Source organism: Gobius niger (genome assembly GCF_951799975.1).
Source record: "Gobius niger genome assembly, chromosome: 23".
NCBI classification, from domain to species: domain Eukaryota; kingdom Metazoa; phylum Chordata; class Actinopteri; order Gobiiformes; family Gobiidae; genus Gobius; species Gobius niger.
Genome location: NC_136874.1, coordinates 2,633,701 through 2,656,807, shown reverse-complemented (window position 1 = coordinate 2,656,807; position 23,107 = coordinate 2,633,701). Strand labels below are relative to the sequence as shown.

The 23,107-nt window shown below is 41.1% G+C and overlaps 1 protein-coding gene across 1 annotated transcript in view; it reads left to right on the top strand.

The window, feature by feature from the left end:
- The window catches only part of adamts5 (ADAM metallopeptidase with thrombospondin type 1 motif, 5 (aggrecanase-2)), a 33,396-nt gene that overhangs the window by 2,887 nt on the left and 7,402 nt on the right, over positions 1-23,107 (top strand). Inside the window, 3 exon segments of the mRNA XM_079582007.1 lie at positions 18,852-18,984; positions 20,069-20,236; positions 21,683-21,966. Coding sequence (XP_079438133.1) covers positions 18,852-18,984; positions 20,069-20,236; positions 21,683-21,966 — 585 coding nt within the window.

The window sequence follows — 23,107 nt, the reverse complement described above, 5'->3', positions numbered from 1 at the left end:
CTGCGTTAATTTAATAAATAAGTATTTATGATGGCCACAAAACTCGGCGCTCCGGAGCTTGTGTCTGACTGAATGAAGTAAAAACATCGCGTATTGAGCCGCAGGTGACTGAGGCCCCGCCCACTGGAGCTCCGCCCACAGACCCACGTTACACAATGATTGATTTAATCATCAATATCAGGCTGTCATAATAAACCTGCCACACGTCTGTTTGAAACTTCTCTTCCACATGATTGTGTCGGTGCTTCCGTCGTGTTTGTGAGAAGTCACGATAATAAAGTTTGTCCACAAGAGGGCAGTGTTCAGACAGAATGAAGCGGCTCAGAGACGTCAACACTTCTTTGCTAAGAAAGCCTTAAAGTGTTACAGGCTTCACTCGCCGCTCACAAAAAACTTACATTTAAATACGCAAGAAACCAAAGTATCATTTAAAAAAAGTATTGTGATGCTAAATATCACGATACATCATAAAATCGTATCATAATCTCACATTAAATATTTCTACGGTGTATATATACAGATGGCATCTCGTCATAGAAGGGGGCGTGGCCTCGCCAAGGGGGAAAATAGAATCTTTAAAGAAACAACATTTTTCACTCTTTTTAGCCATTTTCTGGTGGAATATAAACTTATTTATCACATACAAATAAAGTCAAGTGTAAATCGGGCCCTTATTGATATTTTCTCGCAGCAGATTGTTCAGTAGAAGTGAAAAAACAGCAGTTGTAGCTAGCGTTAGCTGACCATTAGCATTAGCCCGATGCTAACATGTAGCATCAAGTTAGCATTCTCCGTTATTTATGTATTTATGGGCTGTTGAACAACTTTGCTCCTCTCCATGTCTTTGTATCATTATTTAGTAGAAACTATATTCATAATTCAGCATTTGTTAAAGTAGTTTTTGAATAATTAGAGAAAGTTTAGATTTTTCTCCAAATTGTTTTCCCCTTTAACTGTTTTCAAACATGACCGCAGATACAGACGGCTTCTCTCTTCAAAAACTACTTTAACAAATGCTGAATATAGTTTTATACTAAATGAAGATACAAAGACATGGAGAGGAGCAAAGTGGTTCAACAGCCCATAAATGCATGAAAAAACGGAGAATGCTAACTTGATGCTACATGTTAGCACCGTGCTAATGCTAACGGTTAGCTAGCGCTTGCTACAACTGCTGTTTTTTCACTCCTACTGAACAATCTGCTGTGAATAAACATCTTGACTTTATTTGTATACGATAAGTATATAATAATAATGAGTTCATATTCCACCAGAAAACGGCTAAAAAGAGTGAAAAGCTGTGTTTCCCAAAAGATTCTATTTTCCCCCTTGGCTGAGACGCCGTCTGTATCTATACAGTTATTGATGGTTGTACAAGCAGATGCCAAAACAGCAGTAGGTTGAGCGACATAATATGTAAAGTATTGGTAAAGTTACTCTGCAAGTACAACAGACTCAGAAAAAGAACATAGAACAGACTTTCATGAGGGAATTTACTTTGATAACTTCCTCAATAATCGGCAATTCCCCTTCGAGGTGCACAAAGTAAAAGTGTCAGGAGTCGCCAGGCATGACACGTACTCTCAGCAGTAGTGAGAAGTAGCCCTAAAGTATCTAAAAGTAGTTGCAGTAGTTTCTCAGCACTCCCCCTCTTTGCACCTGTGTTGTAAATGTCAGCGCTCTGGCCTCTCTCCACCTGCCTCGCTCTCGCTTTTGGGCAGGTCGGGGTCAGGAAGGCAGCGGCGGAAAAAAATACCGCACTTCTTTTTTTGGCCGGCGTTGGAAGCTTCGCACCGAGCGCCTCTGATGCTTTACAACCACCTGGCACGGACAATTTACACTGGAACGCGTGAATTTAAACAGAACTTTTCCATTTCTGTGATCGGATTAGAGGCATTAACCAATCGAGTGTGTTGTTGGGTGATTCAAGCTTCACTTTTTGTACCTCGTTGATCTTTGAAAGAACTCGTCGCATGTTTAAAGCGAGACACCAGTGCAGCCAATGACACGACATGTTATGGCCGTGTCTGCATGAGGTCATCTTGGTAAACAGAAACGCTTATGCTCCTTCAGCGACCACATGCAACGCAAACAGGGGGTTTTCATGGAGTCAATGGAAAGAAAACCATTAGAAGGTTATTTTAAAGGAGCTTTTGGCCTCGCTGTAACATATTTCTCTGTTATTAGTCCTGTTTACTTTGGTTGTTTCTTCTTCTACTGCTGAAGCCCCACCATATGTATTTATATTGTGTCATAGTGGGAACATTTCTGAAGCCGAAAATCCTTCACAGGACCCGTTCTGAGCAACACTTTCAAGATAAAGTACTAGAGTGCAAATGTAAAGCCTTTGTTTGCCATCCATAAATCGTAATACATTGACGTAAATTTCAAAATAAAGGTCCAGATCCATAAAGTAAATGTTGTAGTAAGTTGTTGTAAGTTATGATAATTGGTGCCACAACACTAAAAAATGTAGAAGGTATCAAAGATATATTTGTGCATACATTTCAAAAAGTCCTGCACTTTATTTAGACATTTTCTCTTTCTTATTAATGTCGGTTTGATTAGATGAACATTTAACAGCATATGTATTCCCTTGGTATGAGCAAAGTAACTGTATTCTAAATACTCTGACTAAAGAGTACATGTATTCTGTTACTCCACAACACTGCTCAAACCATATTTAGTTCAGGTAACTCAAACCATTTTTGTTTAAAGGTCCTGTATCCTGCTATTTTAGCCATTCCAAAGTTAAGTATAGGCATGTCTATGATATATTGTACCTCTACCACTATGGAGCACTCATTTTTGTGATAAATATAAGTGTTTTCTGGAGGTATTTTTCAAACCCGGAAGACATAACGCTCCGATTCAGTTAACTCCGCCCCCTCTCTCCGCTTTACCGTAATATAAATAAACAGCAATAAGTGAAATTGCTTCACGATGCAGTTATACGGAGTTGACATCTGCAACACAGCTTCATAAATGGCTAACACACACATGCTAATATGCTAACACACAAGCTAATATGCTAACACACAAGCTAATATGCTAACACACAAGCTAACACGCATTTGTATTGACTCACCGCTCTGCTCCATCGCTGTTTACATTATGGGACTCGCGTTGGTTATAAAAGTGAATCCACTTTGGTTCTGGCGAAGGTTCACCAAACATCCATCAGAGACAGTCACAGAAAAACAATATTTTGGTGATAGTCGCTGAATCCAGGAGAAAAAAACAACTACTGAGGAGTGGCCTCTTCTTTAGGAAGGTTGAATCATAGGCTGTATATACTCCTGTCCTCGTAGCCAAACGCGCTTCTTTTTCTCCGTGACATGATCGTTAGTTAAGAATGAAGAACAGGTGTGTCCAGTTACAACGAGCTCCATCTTCAGCTGCAGCGCAAACATGACTGATCTGTTCAGACGCTCAGGGATGTGTTTGTTTTGGCCTCAGCTGACCTGGAAGCACCTCAGGCACATCCTTTTTATTAATTTTTATTTTCTTTTGTTTCCTTTATTTTTCTCTTTGTTTCTCTCTTACGACAGAAATAATGAAAAAGCTGTTTTACAAATTAAAATCAGGCTGTAAGACATTGCTTTACAGACGTCGAGCACTTCCGTTCCGCTGTGACGACACAACTGAGCAGGTCAGTCGTTCACCAGGAGAGGGCGGAGCCTCAGAGAGCAGGAGGGCGGAGCCTCAGAGAGCAGGAGGGCGGAGCCTCAGAGAGCAGGATTCAGGAGGATTACTGAGAGCTGCGTGAATGAAGCCACAAACCACTCTGGGGGTGTTTTTGATAAGGAAATAGCAAAACAACATGGCTAAAAGCTCTAAAAAGTCGATTTTGCAGGATATAGGACCTTTAAGGTAACTCAAACCATTTTTAGTTCAGGTAACTCAAACCATTTACTTCAAAATGGACTTTAAAGTTACAGTTTCGTCATATAAATCTACAGAGATAAGTTGAGTAAATGCAATAATAACCTGTAGATTCCTGTGCAGATGAAGCACCAGGTGAAAGTCGACCTGTCAGCAAAGCACAAACACCTGCACGTCATGAGTGTCTCAGTGTAGTTTCCCTCTGAAGCTGCTCCACCTGCAGACGAAGCACATTCTCACCTCCTGACGTCGCATCAGGGTCAAAACGTAAACTCAAAATGAAGCGTTTGAGGCCTGACACGAGCCAGACGTGCTAATCTCAAACCCCAGTCTATTGTAGCGGCCCGGGCTTTGTTTACGTGTAAGGATGTTTGGAAAATCTGGAAAGTGGCTTCTGCTCTCTGGCTCCAATCTGTGTGTCAGATCGTATTAGCGACGAGAGCAGAGCCAGAGTGTTGGGAGTATTGTTTACACGGCTGAAGGCAAGAAATCAGGCCCGTTTTCAAAGGAGCGTTTGTTGAGGCAAGTCTGAAAGAAAGAGCAGCTAAAAGCATTCGAAATATGGGATAGGGTGTCAAAGGGAATCAAAATCATGATAATAAAGTGGGATTAAGGGTGTTTGGGCTGTTACATGACAACATAATCCCTTTGTTATGGGTCCAGGCCGACTAGTGGTCACTGTGGGTAATGCAGCTAAAGGAATCACACGTTTTAAAGATTATGTAGAAGTTACAGCTGAACTTTGGAGAACACAAGACACAAGACACAAGTTTTACTATAGATGAGAGTCAGAGTTGGGACCTGGAAGTAAGAGAGAGTCCTCAGATAATGGATAATTGTTTTAAGAACCAGACAAGAATGTACGTTTTCACCTTCAATGTTTTTGTAATTATAAATAAATCAGATGTAGACGTATATAGGTCTTGTTTATCCAACATTTTAATCAAAGTAATCTGAACTTTCAAGTAAAGAAGCTTTATGAAGGAGTTTACAATATACTAAAGGAGATACTAATGGGTTTCAGATTGAAGACCTTTGTGAGACTCTCTTGGAGGTGGAGGAGGTTATGGCCAGTCTGTATTTTAACCCAACCACTGGGTCGTTTTTGAGGATTTGACCCAAACTGCTCGGTTTAGTGATGAGATTTACGGCTCTTTTCTGGGAGCCGAGTCTTTGGGATCCGTTCATTTCAAAGAGCCGTTCAAACTGGCTCTTTATAATGTAGCATTTTAATAACGGCAGATCGATAACTCACAATATCTCAGACGATCTAAATCTAAAGCCGAATAAACTAGAAAGAACGTGGTCTAAGAGCTTCTTAAAAAAAGTCAGCATTATGTTTGATCACAGGGCTGGACTGGGACTGAAAAAAAGCCCTGAACTCTGACCAGCCTGGCCCAAATTAGCGTAATTGTGACTTCCACAAATACATATTTTAACCTCTGACCCCCCGCCTTAACATTAACGAGTGCATTTTCCCCAGTTCGGCTTTTTATTATTATTTTTTTGATCGGTATCATCAGCAAAAAGAGCGGGAAAGGTGGTCGTAGAAACAGAAGCAAAATCATTAATATAAATAATAAATAATAATGGTCCCAAAATTGAACCTTGTGGTGCACCGTACTCCACGGAATTCCTTTTAGATTCATGTTTTTTTTATACTGGGCTTTACCCAAATCTAAAAGCTTAGATTAGCAATGTAACGCCTCATTTGAAAGCTAAGGCCCACAAAAGTGATGGAAACTTTTCGTCACGTGGCCACATTTTTGTCATATTTTTATCTATTTTTTTTAATCATTTTTTGTTGTGTTTTTCTCACGTTTTTGTCGACTTTTCATCCTCTTTTTCTCGCTATTTTGCTGCTTTTCTTTTTAGCTTTTAGATTTGGGTAAAGCTCGGTTGAGGCGGGACCGGTGGCCCTTCTGTGCTCTTCCAGAATGGACATGTGGCCAGTCCGCCCCTGTTTGATCATGATTATTTCCTATGTTTTCTATGTCGCATTGTAAATGTGCTCTAGTAATAAAGTTTACATTTCCCGAAATGCGAACATAAAGTTAACCTCTTACCCCCGCCTTAACCGAGCACATTTTCTTCTCTATTTATGACGCTTTTTTGCCGTGTTTTGGTTGTTTTTATTGTTATGTTTCTGGCCCATTTTTGACACTCTATTGTCACTTTTTTGGTAACGTTTTCATCCTTGTATTCGGCGCTATTTTGCTACTGTTTTCAAGAAGCTTTAAAGCAGGGGTGTCCAAAATGGTGGCCCTCAGGCTTCTTGTTTTATTGCCACACTTCGCCAGAGATGGTAATTGGATGGTAACATTTATTGTAAGACTTATGGTTCCAAGCCGGTGGATACAAGTTTGGAGAATGGTTTAAACCTCTCTTAAATACACGTAGTTGAATGTTTGAATGCATTGACCACTGATCTGTGGCCCTCCATGCCTTAAACGTGTCACTGTACGGCCCTCGGTGAAAAAAGTTTGGACACCCCTGCTTTAAAGAGACTAGATTCAAGTTGGTTATTTTACACTCACTACTGCCACCTCAGGTCTTACGTGTAACTGCAGCTTCTATATTAAGCTTGTGCAAAGTAACTCCTCTTTGACTGACAGTGCAGGATTTTAGAGGCAGTTGTGGTGAACGTGGCTCATTCTACACATTAGGACATGGCTGGAACATGTCGGGGGAGGAAAATACTTAGGTTTAACCATTTTTAAACTCTGTGTTGTCCCTTTAAGACTTCTGCAATGCCAAACTGGAGTAAATGTTCTTGGTTCACTTGGTTCATGTGTGGGTTAAGAGGTTAAGATGGATTATTGCAGCCTTGGCAGTTTGTACAACCATTGATTAAGGCCAATTAAGTCCGATTTCTGTTTATATTAGACTTTTCACCTTCATAAATCCTCTCTAAACTCTTTAAAAATGACCCAACAGTTAGTATAGTAAAGTATTTCAGGTTTTGTAGCTTCAAAAACACCAAAACTGTGCCCAAATTCCCTCTCTGTACGGCAACACGACGGGGACAAACTTTCTTCCTTGTGTTGAATCATCTCCACAGCGCCACCTACTGTCCCGGAGTAAAGATTTTAAACTACCCCCCATTTCAGGCTACCCCCCGGTACTTTGAAATCAGTTTCAAGTTAGATGAACGCGATTTCAAGCTACCCCCCCTGAAAGCTAACCTTACCTTAGCCCTAAACTTAAGGATAGTGGAGTTTAGGAACTAAAGCTAACCTTACCTTAGCCCTAAACTTAAGGATAGTGGAGTTTAGGAACTAAAGCTAACCTTACCTTAGCCCTAAACTTAAGGATAGTGGAGTTTAGGAACTAAAGCTAACCTTACCTTAGCCCTAAACTTAAGGATAGTGGAGTTTACAAACTAAAGCTAACCTTACCTTAGCCCTAAACTTAAGGATAGTGGAGTTTACAAACTAAAGCTAACCTTACCTTAGCCCTAAACTTAAGGATAGTGGAGTTTAGGAACTAAAGCTAACCTTACCTTAGCCCTAAACTTAAGGATAGTGGAGTTTAGGAACTAAAGCTAACCTTACCTTAGCCCTAAACTTAAGGATAGTGGAGTTTAGGAACTAAAGCTAACCTTATCTTAGCCATAAACTTAAGGATAGTGGAGTTTAGGAACTAAAGCTAACCTTATCTTAGCCATAAACTTAAGGATAGTGGAGTTTACGAACTAAAGCTAACATTACCTTAGCCCTAAACTTAAGGATAGTGGAGTTTACAAACTAAAGCTAACATTACCTTAGCCCTAACCTTAAGGATAGTGGAGTTTACAAACTAAAACGAACCTTACCTTAGCCCTAAACTTAAGGATAGTGGAGTTTACGAGCTAAAGCTAACCTTACCTTAGCCCTAACCTTAAGGATAGTGGAGTTTACAAACTAAAGCTAACCTTACCTTAGCCCTAAACTTAAGGATAGTGGAGTTTACGAACTAAAGCTAACATTACCTTAGCCCTAAACTTAAGGATAGTGGAGTTTACAAACTAAAGCTAACATTACCTTAGCCCTAACCTTAAGGATAGTGGAGTTTACAAACTAAAACGAACCTTACCTTAGCCCTAAACTTAAGGATAGTGGAGTTTATGAACTAAAGCTAACCTTACCTTAGCCCTAAACTTAAGGATTGTGGAGTTTACGAACTAAAGCTAACCTTACCTTAGCCCTAACCTTAAGGATAGTGGAGTTTACGAACTAAAGCTAACCTTACCTTAGCCCTAACCTTAAGGATAGTGGAGTTTACGAACTAAAGCTAACCTTACCTTAGCCTTAACCTTAAGGATAGTGGAGTTTACGAACAAAAGCTAACCTTACCTTAGCCCTAAACTTAAGGATAGTGGAGTTCACGAACTAAAGCTAACCTTACCTTAGCCCTAAACTTAAGGATAGTGGAGTTTACAAACTAAAGCTAACCTTACCTTAGCCCTAAACTTAAGGATAGTGGAGTTTAGGAACTAAAGCTAACCTTACCTTAGCCCTAAACTTAAGGATAGTGGAGTTTAGGAACTAAAGCTAACCTTACCTTAGCCCTAAACTTAAGGATAGTGGAGTTTAGGAACTAAAGCTAACCTTATCTTAGCCATAAACTTAAGGATAGTGGAGTTTAGGAACTAAAGCTAACCTTATCTTAGCCATAAACTTAAGGATAGTGGAGTTTACGAACTAAAGCTAACATTACCTTAGCCCTAAACTTAAGGATAGTGGAGTTTACAAACTAAAGCTAACATTACCTTAGCCCTAACCTTAAGGATAGTGGAGTTTACAAACTAAAACGAACCTTACCTTAGCCCTAAACTTAAGGATAGTGGAGTTTACGAGCTAAAGCTAACCTTACCTTAGCCCTAACCTTAAGGATAGTGGAGTTTACAAACTAAAGCTAACCTTACCTTAGCCCTAAACTTAAGGATAGTGGAGTTTACGAACTAAAGCTAACATTACCTTAGCCCTAAACTTAAGGATAGTGGAGTTTACAAACTAAAGCTAACATTACCTTAGCCCTAACCTTAAGGATAGTGGAGTTTACAAACTAAAACGAACCTTACCTTAGCCCTAAACTTAAGGATAGTGGAGTTTATGAACTAAAGCTAACCTTACCTTAGCCCTAAACTTAAGGATTGTGGAGTTTACGAACTAAAGCTAACCTTACCTTAGCCCTAACCTTAAGGATAGTGGAGTTTACGAACTAAAGCTAACCTTACCTTAGCCCTAACCTTAAGGATAGTGGAGTTTACGAACTAAAGCTAACCTTACCTTAGCCCTAAACTTAAGGATAGTGGAGTTTAGGAACTAAAGCTAACCTTACCTTAGCCCTAAACTTAAGGATAGTGGAGTTTAGGAACTAAAGCTAACCTTACCTTAGCCCCAACCTTAAGGATAGTGGAGTTTACGAGCTAAAGCCAACCTTATCTTAGCCCTAAACTTAAGGATAGTGGAGTTTACGAGCTAAAGCTAACCTTACCTTAGCCCTAAACTTAAGGATAGTGGAGTTTAGGAACTAAAGCTAACCTTACCTTAGCCCCAACCTTAAGGATAGTGGAGTTTACGAGCTAAAGCTAACCTTATCTTAGCCCTAAACTTAAGGATAGTGGAGTTTATGAACTAAAGCTAACCTTACCTTAGCCCTAAACTTAAGGATAGTGGAGTTTACAAACTAAAGCTAACCTTACCTTAGCCCTAACCTTAAGGATTGTGGAGTTTACGAACTAAAGCTAACCTTACCTTAGCCCTAAACTTAAGGATAGTGGAGTTTACGAACTAAAGCTAACCTTACCTTAGCCCTAAACTTAAGGATAGTGGAGTTTACAAACTAAAGCTAACCTTACCTTAGCCCTAACCATAAGGATAGTGGAGTTTACAAACTAAAGCTAACCTTACCTTAGCCCTAACCATAAGGATAGTGGAGTTTACAAACTAAAGCTAACCTTACCAGATGAAAAGTTACGAGAGTTGTAGCTATTATTAGCAATTAACATCCGGGCATTTTCTATTTAACACAGCCGTGCCAAACAAACAATACATATTGCGGCGGGGGTAATCTGAAATCAGGGGGGGTAACTTTAAATCAGTTTCAGGTTACCCCTGGGGGTCGTCTGAAATCAATTTCAAAGTACCGGGGGGTAAGGTGAATGGGGGGGTAGTTTGAAATCGCTACACCGGAGCCTTTATCGAAATGTAGTGGAGTAAAAGTAATAAATTCTCAATAAAATACCAGTGCACATCCTGGTACCTGGGATGCCCTTGTTGCCGTGGCGAAAAGGCTAACCACTCTGCCACCGTGCCCTCTCCGGAAGCCCTCGCCCCGCACCGCGGTCTCCTCCCCGTTTTGAATGACATTATTGTAGCCCGCTGAGCAAGAACCATGGCTTTATTGAGGACTTCGCGACTCGCCCGGACCATTAGCGGGACTGCGGGGTTTGGCGGTCCAGTTTCCCATGATGCTTTGTGCTCCCGACCTGACCCGTACATACCAGCGCATTCAGGGCCCAGACAAAGGCCGATATTCACTGGTCGCACGCGGGTTCTCGAGGCCCGTTTTGACATGATTGTACTATTGTGGCACGAACAGTGGACAATGCCCCACTGTGAGCGGAGGACATGCTAACGGCTAACGCTAACGCAGTGTTCAAATATTTGGAGAGGCCGTAGCGAGTGCGTGGGATGTGTGCGGAATCGAAACGGGCGCCTTCGTGTTTGGTTCGTGAGCGGGTCAGGGTGGAGATCGGTTGTGTAAGTTTTATTTGCATTGTCGAAGTGTAACACGGCTGTAAGTTCAGGAAGGGCCGTGCTAGCAGTTTGTGGGAGGATTTGTTGTGATGCCAAAGGGAATCCTCGATGCCTTTGCCTCGGTTTAGCCCTGGGTTTGTTCCTCTGGGTCAGTTCATGTAAAATAAAACTTTGAAACAGAAACAACTCCGCTCCACCATCTTGGATTTGCTTCAAACTCGGCCTGATCGAGGTCGATAAACCCTAAAGTGAGTGTGGGGAGTTTGGAAATGTTTTTTTTTTTGCAGTTTCCGAAATAATTAGCGTGTCTGACCAAATCTTTTTTGGAAGTGTAACCGGCTCGGCTACCATTGGTGCACACGAGCCAAAGTTAGTCCCCAAAACAAACACACTGGAAAAAAGGTGACTTTGAAAAGAAATCTGTATTTGTTAAATTTTGCCGCTTTCAATCTGAATCTTGTAATAGAGCTCCACAGTCTCTTGCAGTCCTGTTGCTCCGGAAGCAAAAAATCCCTGTCGACACGACCGTCGATTTACCAAAAATTCAAATATTAAGAGTTTAGCGTCACCGCAAAAGCTAATCAGCTCTGTAGCAATTCGTGACCATAAAATGTTTGATTTCAATCCAAAAAGAAGACGACATGTTGAAGAAAAGGCAAAGGTACAAGGCTGTGACATCATTCACTTCCTGACTATAGAAACTCCGTATCCCAAGAACCATTGCAACATCGCGCCCGCTGGTCAAGGCAACCAGGTTTTCAGCAAACACGGCCAGTTTCTTTTACTTTGCAGACAAAAGTTCTATATTATTTCACTGTTAAACAATCTGAATCCTGCTAATTGTAATAAAAATGATCAGTGGTTCGTTTAATTGGATCGTTGGGAACATTTTTTTGATCCATCTGACGTTTTTCTTACTCTCAGTGTTAGATATGGATAAAACGTCAACTATCTGCCTGCATTATGTTTTAATACATTGTTTATAATATGTTTTCTACATTACAATAAACACGTGTGGGAACGTGAAGCTCCACCAATCAAAAGCCTCGTAGTAGATCATGGGACTCCCGAGCATCCTGGGTAATGTAGTTCTAGGAAGAAGGCTCGCAGTTAAACTTGATGGATCTCATACGTGCTTTTTTCACCTGCGTCTGACTCTGCGGTCGCTTTAGAACCACAGAGCTGGATTCAGCCCGAGCTGACGGAGTTACGGAGTTAAAGACTTTATTCCAAATCAATACAGTCTCAAAGCAAGGGGGGTTTTACTTCCGGACCGGAGAGGAGGCGGGACTGTGGAGCTCTATTTAAGGCTGTAAAACATTACTTTCAACACAGGGATTTGTTAATGGGTTTTTTACAGTGGCATCACACACATAACCTCTATATCAGTGGTTCTCAACTATTGGGTCATGGAACCATCTTCTGGGGGTCTTGAGTCTTTCCCAAAAAGCATTTTTATTTACATATTGAAACCTATAGAATCACTACTCGAGTCTGTTAAAGGAATTGCTGGGCTGCAGGTGACATCACAGCGTTCTAAAGGCCTATACAGGGGTAGGCAAGTTTTCTTTACGGAGGGACAATTTTTTTCATTGTATAAAGACCAAGGGCCGAAATGAGATAAATGACTTAAAATTGCTTGAATAAAAGGTTCTTTATGTTGAATTTGAGTCTGTTTGGACTAATCTAAGATAAAGATAACAATGCTAATGCCGATGGAACAAGCTTTGAAATCAGACAAATGAACTTTTACCTTTAATGATACAATATAATCTGAATTAAAAGAATAATGACTTGTTCCATTGGTGATAAGATGTTGTATCTGATCTAAGACCAGACCAAATCTACTCAAAGTTTAGATTGAATCTCTTAAATCAAGTAGGTTTCTGTCATTTCTTCCTTAAAATTATTTTTATTTTAAGTTGTACATAATATGACCTCATTGGGTGTATTAACAGTAAATTTAACCCTAAAATGTTAAAGTACGTTCTGATTTGTGTCATAATGTTTCTCAAAATCATCTTGAGGGCCAGAGGTTCGGTGCTGGAGGGCTGGGTTTGGCCCCCGGGCCTGACGTTGCCTACCCCTGGCCTATACTAATATATAGAGGAAAAATTATTTTGTTTTTGAGGAAATTTTTGGTCTTGAACAGAGAGATCATGGACCCAGTGACTGATATTAATGATCATTTTTTGAATTCATACATTTTCTTTTTACTGGCTGGAAAAACTGTCTCCTGCCCCTGCCGGGTCCGGTGACATCATCACATTCTAGAACCTGCAACCCAGCAATAGTTCACTGTTTTTCCAGACTGACACATCAACTCGTCTAAGCTCAGGCAAGAACATATCTCAGTATGGAGCAACTTTATTCCTTTAAAGTTACTGTATTGGGGTTGTTTATATCATCGTTTGGCTTCTTTAATGCTTATTCAACAACATAACATATTATTTTACATTATATTTCACAAGTCTAAGTCGTATTTGGGTCCCAGTGCCATTCTAGTTGAGAACTAAGTAAGTGCTTTATTTGTCATTGTGCAACCGTACAACTAAATAGTGTTGAGGTGTTAGTCCTGAGCCGCTGTGGGCCGACCTGAGCCTCATGTTTTTGGAGGTCGGGGAAACCGTGGGACCTGGAGGAAACCTGTCTGCCTTCAGTCTCCTCTGGGTTTGTCCCTGTGGTGTCCCACACTGGTCACCTCCTCCTTCGTCTTCCTCCTGCCCTGCTCTTTCATCATCTTCGTTTCCTGTGGCTCCTCTTGTGGCTCCTCTTGTGGCTCCTCCTCGGTGCTGCAGGTGTGGGGGAAGAACATGTGCAGCTCTCAGATGTCTTTATCTCATGAGCTGCTGTTTGTTTATGAATCATCCACCACAAAAACGACTTCCTTGGTGAATGTGGAAACTCTCGTGTTAAATCTCTCCTGGGAAAGCTGGTCGTTCAGATGTTTAGTCTTGAATATGGCTCGTTTTGGACGTCCTGTCCGTGGGAATGCTGGGGTTCGTTGGCGTGAGAGAGAACAATGCGCGTCTGAAAAGTTCTTCCATTGAACGTCCCACGTCTATAGATCTGAACATCTGCTGCAGCTGTTTCCCCACGTGTTCCCACTCTCGCCAACGCTGATTGATTCTTGATAATTAGCCTTATGTAACGGCCCGTGTTACACAAGCCCATGTCGATAGCGCACTTAGCGGTTAGCACTTAGCACGTCAGCTGTGATGTCAACCATTACAAGTAGAGTTTATTGTACATATAGTAATACAAGCATAATCTACTTATATTGGGCTGGGTACTGTTATATTATTGTCACTACCAGTGCTTTAATGATACTTGGTTTTCGATACTGATACCTGAACGATTACTGATACTAAAGTATTTATCGTCCAGAGAAAACAGAACAATAATGTGTGGAAGATCTGCAAATGTGCATTATCGGGTTCATCTCCAGTGTCAAGAAATGTGAGAAAAATGGGGAATAATATGGGCACAATTAGGGGGAAAAATGGGAATATGGTGGGGAAAAATGGGGGGAAACAGGGAAAATATTAGTCATAAAAAGGAACAAAATTTAGGGGGAACATTTGGGAAAATCTGAAAAAATAATGGAAAAAAATATAAATAAACATGGGGGAAAGCATTTGGAAAAATTAGAAAAAAATATATAAATCAAGGTTCAACTTTATTAATGTCCCGAAGGAAATTATTATGCAGCAGGTGTCTACACATAATAAAGCAAAAACAAACAAAAAAACACAGTGAGACAACTATTGTGCTGGGACAAAGATCACACAGTCACAGCATCATCAGAGACAATCAGAATAAGATCAAATAAAGCTTAATTTGCAGCAGCTTCACTGAGCAACATATGATCATTTATTTTCGCAACAGCCTCTGGAATAAAAGAGGCCCTGGCCCGACCAGTTCGAGTACAGGGCATTCTTAGCCTGCGTCTGGAGGGGAGTAAGTTAAACTCCTTAAAAAGTGGGTGGTACCAAAAAAAAAATCTTGCTGTTGGTCCAGTGACGGCATTAAGGAAAGTGACTTTGTTGTTTCAGCTCAAATAAATTATTTTTCCCCCATTGTTTTCCTATTTATTCCCATTTAAAAAGATTTTTAAAAAAGCCCAATGTTCGCCCCATTTTTTTCTTATTTTTGCCCCATTTTTTTCTAGTTTTCCCAATTTTTTATTACTATTTTTCCCAAATATGTGTTCCCTTTTTTTGCCACAATGTCTCCTAATCCGGTTCACTATGTTGTGGGATTTTGGTGGAGAGTGTAATGAAAACAATATATTTTTGGAAACCTTATGGTCTAAGCCAGTGGGGCCCAAACTTTTTGTCTCCGAGGCCAAAATGAAAAAGTGCCTGTGAGTCGAGCACGAAGAACACATATAACTGCAAATTATAAAGTTACTTTATTGTATTTACTTTTAATGTTTTCGATAACCTATATTTCTATCTAGGCAAATAACATGCTATATTAAAACAAACGGTAACACGGCAAAAGCCTAATTTTAGTAAAACAAAATCAAACATTGTAGAAATTTAGTGCAAAAAAACAACCCCTGTATCTGCAGCACCTACAGTAACTTAACCTCATTCGTTAACTCAAAGAAAATGCCACATTAGATTATTTTGAAAGTGTCAGTTCAGCATCAGTTCTTTTATAAGTCAGTTTTTAACATATACTGATGTTGACGTCAACAACCTTTACAATAAAAGTTGGAAAACTGTGAAAGTTGATGCTAAAACGCTCTGTGATTGATAAACACCAAGACACCACAACAGTTTTTCCTTAACTTTGTGAAAGGAGTGAAACAGCGCCCCCGATTTGACGCTGGTGGTCAAAAAGTGTACTGCATCCATATTTACCATTGAGAACGAATGGAAGAGAGATATTTTAGCTCCCAGCTGAATGAATGAGCGTACAGGTGGGTTTTCCTTTACACGTTTCCTTTTATTTCCATAATCACCACCGTAAGAGCTATATAAAAACATCAGTGAATTAATCATACCGTATTACAAAGAATCGACCGTACAATAAAAACATACCTTATTTCCCCAATCAGCTCGGGCCAAGACCATTGTGAGGACGTCTGGCGAACCCACCCGCCCTATTCTATTTGAACATTTCCTACTTCCTCCCAAACAGGAAGCGCTCCACACCGGAAAACAAAACTTCAAAATAAACTGTCCGATACAGATATTATTAACCACACGCAGCGCAAAAGTAGGTCACTCTCTGGCGGGCCAACAGAATTGTTTTGGCGGGCCAAATTTTGCCCGCGGGCCCCACTTTGTGCACCCCTGGGCTAAGCAATGAGAAAAACAATGTTTCCATTCGCTCTTGTCATTTGGTAAAATTGTGCAATTCTACCATTTTTTCCCATTAGCGTGAATGGGGAGTTCTGGTCGTCGCTACGGCAACGCCATGAAACATAATATGACATGGGTTTCATTGACTTTTTTGTTTGGAGCGACCAAATGGGATTTTCTGACAAATTTCGTAGATTTTCGCCAAACTAAATTTTTTTACTCCCCATAGAAATGTTATTATTGCACTTTTTTTTTTAACCTATCAGAGCAAATGGAAACGTGGTAAAGTGCTGGTGTTGGATAAACTATAATTATGCGAAGTCCTGATCAATAACCATTTAAACCTCACAGTGAACAAGCTCCAGCCTGTGCTTCAAACCAGGCTCATCTTCAATCCTTCATCCTGTCATAATGTTTTGGCCGTTTGCCTCCAGTACGTCTCTCCGCTTTGTCCCGCCCCCGGAGCGAGTGTTTACCCTGTGGATTCCTCGTCCCGGCTCCGTTCGGCTCCTGCCTGGATCTGTTTTTGCCTTTTCGATTTCTCACGCTGGCCTCGCGCTGACAGATCTGTGGAAAACCAGACTCGCCCCAGACATCGATCACACGGGGCTCCTGGTGGATCCCAGAGTCAGGACTAAACACGCTGAGGCTAGAATCTGGAACTGTCTTATGAGGATGTATTTTATCATGAAATCTTTGTATTCAGGTTTCGATGCTGTTGGTCGTCAACATTTAAAAGAAAAACAAAGTGAAAGACAAATTGAAAAAAGAAAAAAACGGGGGTAAAATGTAGGGGAAAAAGTGGGAAAATTGGAGTAAAATGTGGAAAAAGATGAAAAATAAAACTAAAAAAAAGTGAAAAACATGTATTAAAAAAATGTGAAAATTGGAGGGGAAAAATATTGAAAAAATTGGGGGAAAATTTGGGAAAGAAATGAAAAAAATGAAAGAAAAAAATGAAAAAAAGTGAAAATTGGTGGGGAAAACAGAAAAAATGGGGAAAATGTAGGTAAAACTGGGGAAATTTAGGGGAAAAAATGTAAATATCGGGAAAATTTGGGGGGAAAAAAGATTGAAAAATTTGAATAAAATTGGGAAAAATATGAAAAATAAAAGAAAGAAAATTGTAGGGGGAAAACACATTGAAAAATTGGGGTAAAAAATGAGAAAAACTTGTGTTTTTTCTGCCCTGTAACTGAACACTTGTTTATGAATTGCGCTCTACAAATAAACTTGCCTTGCTGTACGTTCACCTTTAACGTGGCCTGACGACGGTTTCCTACGAGATTATAGTTTTGTTTGTTATAGTAAGACAGAGGGTTTAGTTTAGTTTAGTTTAGTTTACCGGCTTGACTAGTTTCGATCACTTCCTGTGATCTTCCTCAGAAGCGACAGGAAGTGATCGAAACTCGTCAAGCAGGTAAACTAAACTAAACTAAACTAAACTAAACTAAACTAAACTAAACTAAACTAAACTAAACTAAACTAAACTAAACCCTCTGTCTTACTATGAGAAACAAAACTATAATAGACTTAACCAGAGAAGACAGTATGAACCTTCTACAAAGGTTTCCTACGATCCTTCCAGTTTTAATCAGTTTTTGTGTCAGTTTTCTCCAAAGACGCCTCTCCTCAAACACGACGCCTCAGCAGGACTTTCTGTCAATGGGAAAAGTCATTTCATTTGCATAATGTGTAGAAGAGCGAGTCCTGAGCTGCCAGACTCCACTGGAGCGTGTGTTCTGAGTGAGTAAACCTCAGCGTGTGTTCTGAGTGAGTAAACCTCAGCGTGTGTTCTGAGTGAGTAAACCTCAGCGTGTGTTCCTCCATTGTCGGCCCGGCCCGGCCTGGCTCGACCCGGCCCGGCCCGGCCCCCGTGTTTGTTTACCGTTCATAAAGCTTGTTTTGTGACGCACCAGCGGGTCCCTGTCATCCCCGCCGCGTGACGCTCTGACTGCACGCTCGGATTCCCCGATCGATCTAAAAACAGCCCCTGCCCCCCGCGCCCCCCCGGGCCCCCCCCGGCCGCCCCGGGGCCCATGTGGCACGGACATGTGTGGGAAATCCAGCGCTCGATACGCTGGACAGAGCCGACCCCTCGGCCTCGCGTTGGCTCCACCGTGACAGAGCTCAGGCCTCACATGAGGAAGATTCAGATCCTGTGAAACTGACTCGGTTTGAAGTCGGGCTGGTCCCGTTAAACGCTGCAGTGAGATGTCGGGACGAAGGTTTAGGCACTACTGGGATCACAAAATCTATATTTACATAATCCAAATATGGTCATTTCCTTTGCGGGAGAAAACTATTTTGGGAACAGTTGGGAAAATATTGGAGCAGTTATGGAAAATTTTGAAAAAATTTAGACATTTTTTGAGCAGTTTGGAAATTTTGGGAAATTTTTAAAAAGTTAAGACATTTTTGGAAAATTTTGGAAAACAATTTTCAAGCAGTTAGGAATTTTCTTTATTTTATTTTTTTAATTTTTTTTTTTGAAAATTTGACAATTTTTGGAAAAGGCTGGAAAATCTTTGACGCGTTTGTGATCATTTCCTCCAACATGGTGTCGCTCCCGGGTCTTTCCCCGCGCTCAGTCATTCACAGATACTGACATGTTTGGGATCCACGTGTAGCAGGAAAGGCTGTGACCGAGATGACGCTGTAATCCTAATATGGTCATTTCCTTTGTGGGAGACGGCAGCGGCTAAAGACGGAAGGAATATACAACAAAGAAGGGACTAAACTTTAAATTGAATGTGTATAAAGTAAATATTATCATGAATACTTGTAGTAGTAGTAGTAGTAGTAGTACTTCCCTAACCCTCCTCTCTCCTGCAGGACTTGTGCGGGCACAATAGCAGTAGTAGTAGTAGCAGTAGTAGTACTTCCCTAACCCTCCTCTCTCCTGCAGGACTTGTGCGGGCACCACTCCTGTGACACCCTGGGCATGGCGGACGTCGGCACCATCTGTTCCCCCGAGAGAAGCTGCGCCGTGATCGAGGACGACGGGCTGCACGCCGCCTTCACTGTCGCCCACGAGATCGGTAAAAACAACACTTCAAAAACACAATATTCAAAATCCTCTGAAATGTTACGAATATGTCAACCTGTTCTTATGTCAAGTGGAAGTATTTAATTATATGAAATCTTTATGTTCTGATTCTGTTGGTCAACATTTAAAAGAAAAACAAAGTGAAAGACAAATTGAAAAAAGAAAAGAAAAACTGGGGTGAAATGTAAGGGGAAAAAATTAAATATCGGGAAAATTGGGGGGGAAAAGAGTGGAAAATTTGGGGCATATAATGAATAAAAGAAAAAATTGTGAATATTGGAAGGGCAAACACAGAACAATTTTGGGACAAAAGTGGAAAAAATTGGGGTAAAATTGGGAAAAAATGTAGGGAAAAAATTTTTATCAGGAAAATTGGACGAAAATTGTGGGCAAAATTTGAAAAAATATGAAAAATAAAAGAAACAAATTAAGGAAGTTTTTATTTAAATGTGTGAAAATTGGGGGGAAAACAGAAAAATTGGAGAAAAAGTGGAAAAATTGGGGTAAAATTAGGGAAAAATGTAGGGGAAAAAATTTAGTATCAGGAAAATAAGGGGAAAAAGTGGGAAAATTGAGGAAATATGAAAAAAAAAGAATAAGGACATCTTTTTTACATTCCATGAAAATTGGGGGGAAAACACAGAAAAATGTAACTCTTCAAATATAAGGACTGCATGAAATAAAATATATATATATATCTCCATAAATGAACCACACCCGGTCGTATCCGTGGGAACAGGGAGTGAAGGTGAGTTGCTCAGGGATCTCGCGCTCGGTGTCACTGAGGAGTAAAAACAGAGACGGGAGTTTGAGCGAACACGTTCAAACACGTCCCAAACCACAGCGTCTCGCTTTTCAAACCAAATCACGGAGGCGATTTAAAGCCACAGTGCGGGACATTTCACCCAGCAGAAATCCCTGATATTAGATGGTTTTAAGAGGAGATAAAGTGCTGTAACTGACCTCCTTTACCTTCACTGATCCTCGTAATGACCCCGTAATGACCCCGTAATGACCTCGTAATGACCCCGTAATGACCCCGTAATGACCTCGTAATGACCCCTCTCTCCTTTAAGGTCACCTCCTGGGCCTGTCCCACGACGACTCCAAGTTCTGCGAGGAGCGTTTCGGCGTCAACAGCGACAAGCGGCTCATGTCGTCCATCCTGACCTCCATCGACGCCTCCAAACCCTGGAGCAAGTGCACGTCGGCCACCATCACCGACTTCTTCGACGACGGCAACGGTACGGAAGCGTAATTATCCCGGTGTCACGGAAACACGTCCCGGTGTCACGGAAACACGTCCCGGTGTCACGGAAACACGTCACGGAAACACGTCACCGTCTCCTGGTTCAATAAAGTCACATTCAAATACTGCAATACTGCTGATGCTGGAGCTGCACAAAACAAAATTGTCTTAAACACTGCAAAAAACAACAGTGGTGGTGTTTGTTTACGTTTTTTGTTACTTTTTTGGGGGTTTGTTTTCATCACTTTTTCATCACATTTCTAAAATTGTTTATTGTTGCTTTTCCGGCACGTTTTTGTCGCTCTTTTTTTAGGGCTGGGGATCGTTAAATGATGCCAGTCTGGTATCGAGAAAAAGCTTTAGTTACTAGAATCGAAAAATAAAAGTATCGGAAGCAGGAAGTAATATAAAATGTTTATATCCGATATAACATCGGGAAAAAAAGTGGGAAAGTAGAGTAAAATTGGGGGAAAAATATGAAAATTAAAAATTAAAAAATTAAGGAAATGTATTTAAATTAAATTCTGTGAAAATTGGGGGGAAAATACATGAACAAATTGGGGTAAAATGTAGGGAAAAATAAATAAATATCGGCAAAATTGGGGGAAAAAAACATTGAAAAATTTTGAAAAAAAGTTGGAAAATTTGTGGCAAAATTGGGAAAAATATGAAGAAAAAATTATATTGGGAAAATTGGGAAAAATAAAAACATGTTGAAAATTTGGGAAAAAGTTGGAAAAAATGTAGGAAAAAATTTAAATATCAGGAAAATTGGTGGAAAAAAACATTTTGGAAAATTGGGGTAAAATTGGGAAAAATATATAAAAAAAAAAATATAAGGACATTTTTTTAAATTTAATTTTGTGAAAATTGTGGAAAAAACATTGAAAAATTTTGAAAAAAAGTGGGAACATTTGGGGCAAAATTGGGAAAAATATGATGAAAAAAATTATATTGGGAAAATTGGGAAAAATAAAAAACAAAAATGTAGAAAAAAATGTAAATATCAGGAAAATTGAGAGAAAAACATGTTGAAATTTTTTGGAAAAAAGTGGAAAAATTGGGGGGGGAAATGTAGGGAAAAAAAAATTGAGAGACTTGTTTTCTGCCCTGTTGTCGTTTAAAGGAAGTTTCTTTGTCGTTTCACCTCAAACAAATGATACAAATGCAAAAGAATTGGAAGGAAAATGAACATTATTGATCTGTTATTTTACCCCACAACACCAGCCCCACTGTTTCAGATTGGAGTAATGCCGTGTGGGAGTGTGTGCTTTAGATTGGAGTAATGCCGTGTGGGAGTGTGTGCTTTAGATTGGAGTAATGCCGTGTGGGAGTGTGTGTTTCAGATTGGAGTGATGCCGTGTGGGAGTGTGTGTTTCTGATGTGAGTATTGCCGTGTGTCTGACCCGTGTGTCTGACCCGCTGTCCTCTGCCCTCACAGCCGAGTGCCTGCTGGACTCCCCGCGGCAGCCGCTCCTGGGCCCGGAGGAGCTGCCGGGACAGTCGTACGACGCGGTCCGCCAGTGCCGCCTGGCCTTCGGGCCGGAGTACACGGTGTGTCCCGGGATGGACGTGTGCTCGCGGCTGTGGTGCGCCGTCATCCGCCAGGGCCAGATGGTCTGTCTCACCAAGAAGCTGCCGGCCGTGGAGGGGACGCCCTGCGGGAAGGGACGCATCTGCCTCCAGGGCAAGTGCGTGGACAAGACGCGCAAGAGGCACTACTCGGTGAGACTTAGCTTTCAAATCAGGCCCATTATCATTATTGTTTTCAGCCTCAGTCTGTGCTCATGAGACGGTGGTTTGCCTCATCTGTGACTGTCTCTCTGGCGTCGTCCTCGCTGTGGGAGGAGACGCAGAAATGTGACTTGGAACAGACATTTTTACATCATGACGTTCCCGGACTCTGACGGGAGCGAAGCCAAACAGTGACTTGTTTTTCATGATGAAATGTGCAGCTTAAGCCTCCAAAGCCTTTAAAAGTTTGTGTTTCTTACAAAGCACTTAGTGTCGCTTTTATTACGTGGGGCTGGGAATTACAGCAAAAAGCTCAGCGGGATTTTTAACCAGTTTCCCGCCGTTCCCCACCTGTAAGTCGTTTTCTGTTTCATCCCTTCTGACCGACAGACCAATGATTCAGTTAAGTTTGACTTTATTCATCTCTGTAAAAATCCCCTTTGCTCATGCGCTGTCCGAGTATTCTGTCATGTAGGACCAGAGGCTCGGATGACGTGGGACTAAATCACTTCCTGATTGGTCCTTCAGGGGTCAGAGGTGAGACTTATGAGGTTCTTATTCACCTCATAAAACATGTGCAACAGGTGAATCCTCCAGCCAGGTGTTTCTGACCACGAGCCTCCACATCATGGAGACGGGTCCCAGAGCACCGGCCCACACGGGCAGCTCCGACAGGACGCCCAGAGACACTGAGGGCGGGTCAAATGCAGAAACACATTTCTCTACAGAGAGATGAGTAAAGTATAACTTAACTTCACTCGTTTTAGTTTACAGAGGACTTTGGGCTTTCCCAAACCGCTCCCTCCCCCTAACACTCAGTCTGCTCGTGCCCGGAGTGGAGCTCTGTCCGAAACGGACCCCTCAGTGAGGGGGGGTGGGGGAGAAAAGCTCCTTCTCAGCGAGTCTGCATCGACACCACACTTAACAGGTGTGTGTTACATTGAGAGCCGTCCCACGAGCAACACATCAAACAACATCAGTTCCGCGTTTACTCAGGACCTAAGTGTTCATTTCAACAACTTTATCGTCATATAAACGTTTATTAATGAAACAGAAAGTGACAGTGAGACTTTATATGATTTTATTGGGAGAGGAAAGTTCTCACTTGTGAGTTTGAAGAAGCTAAATTAAA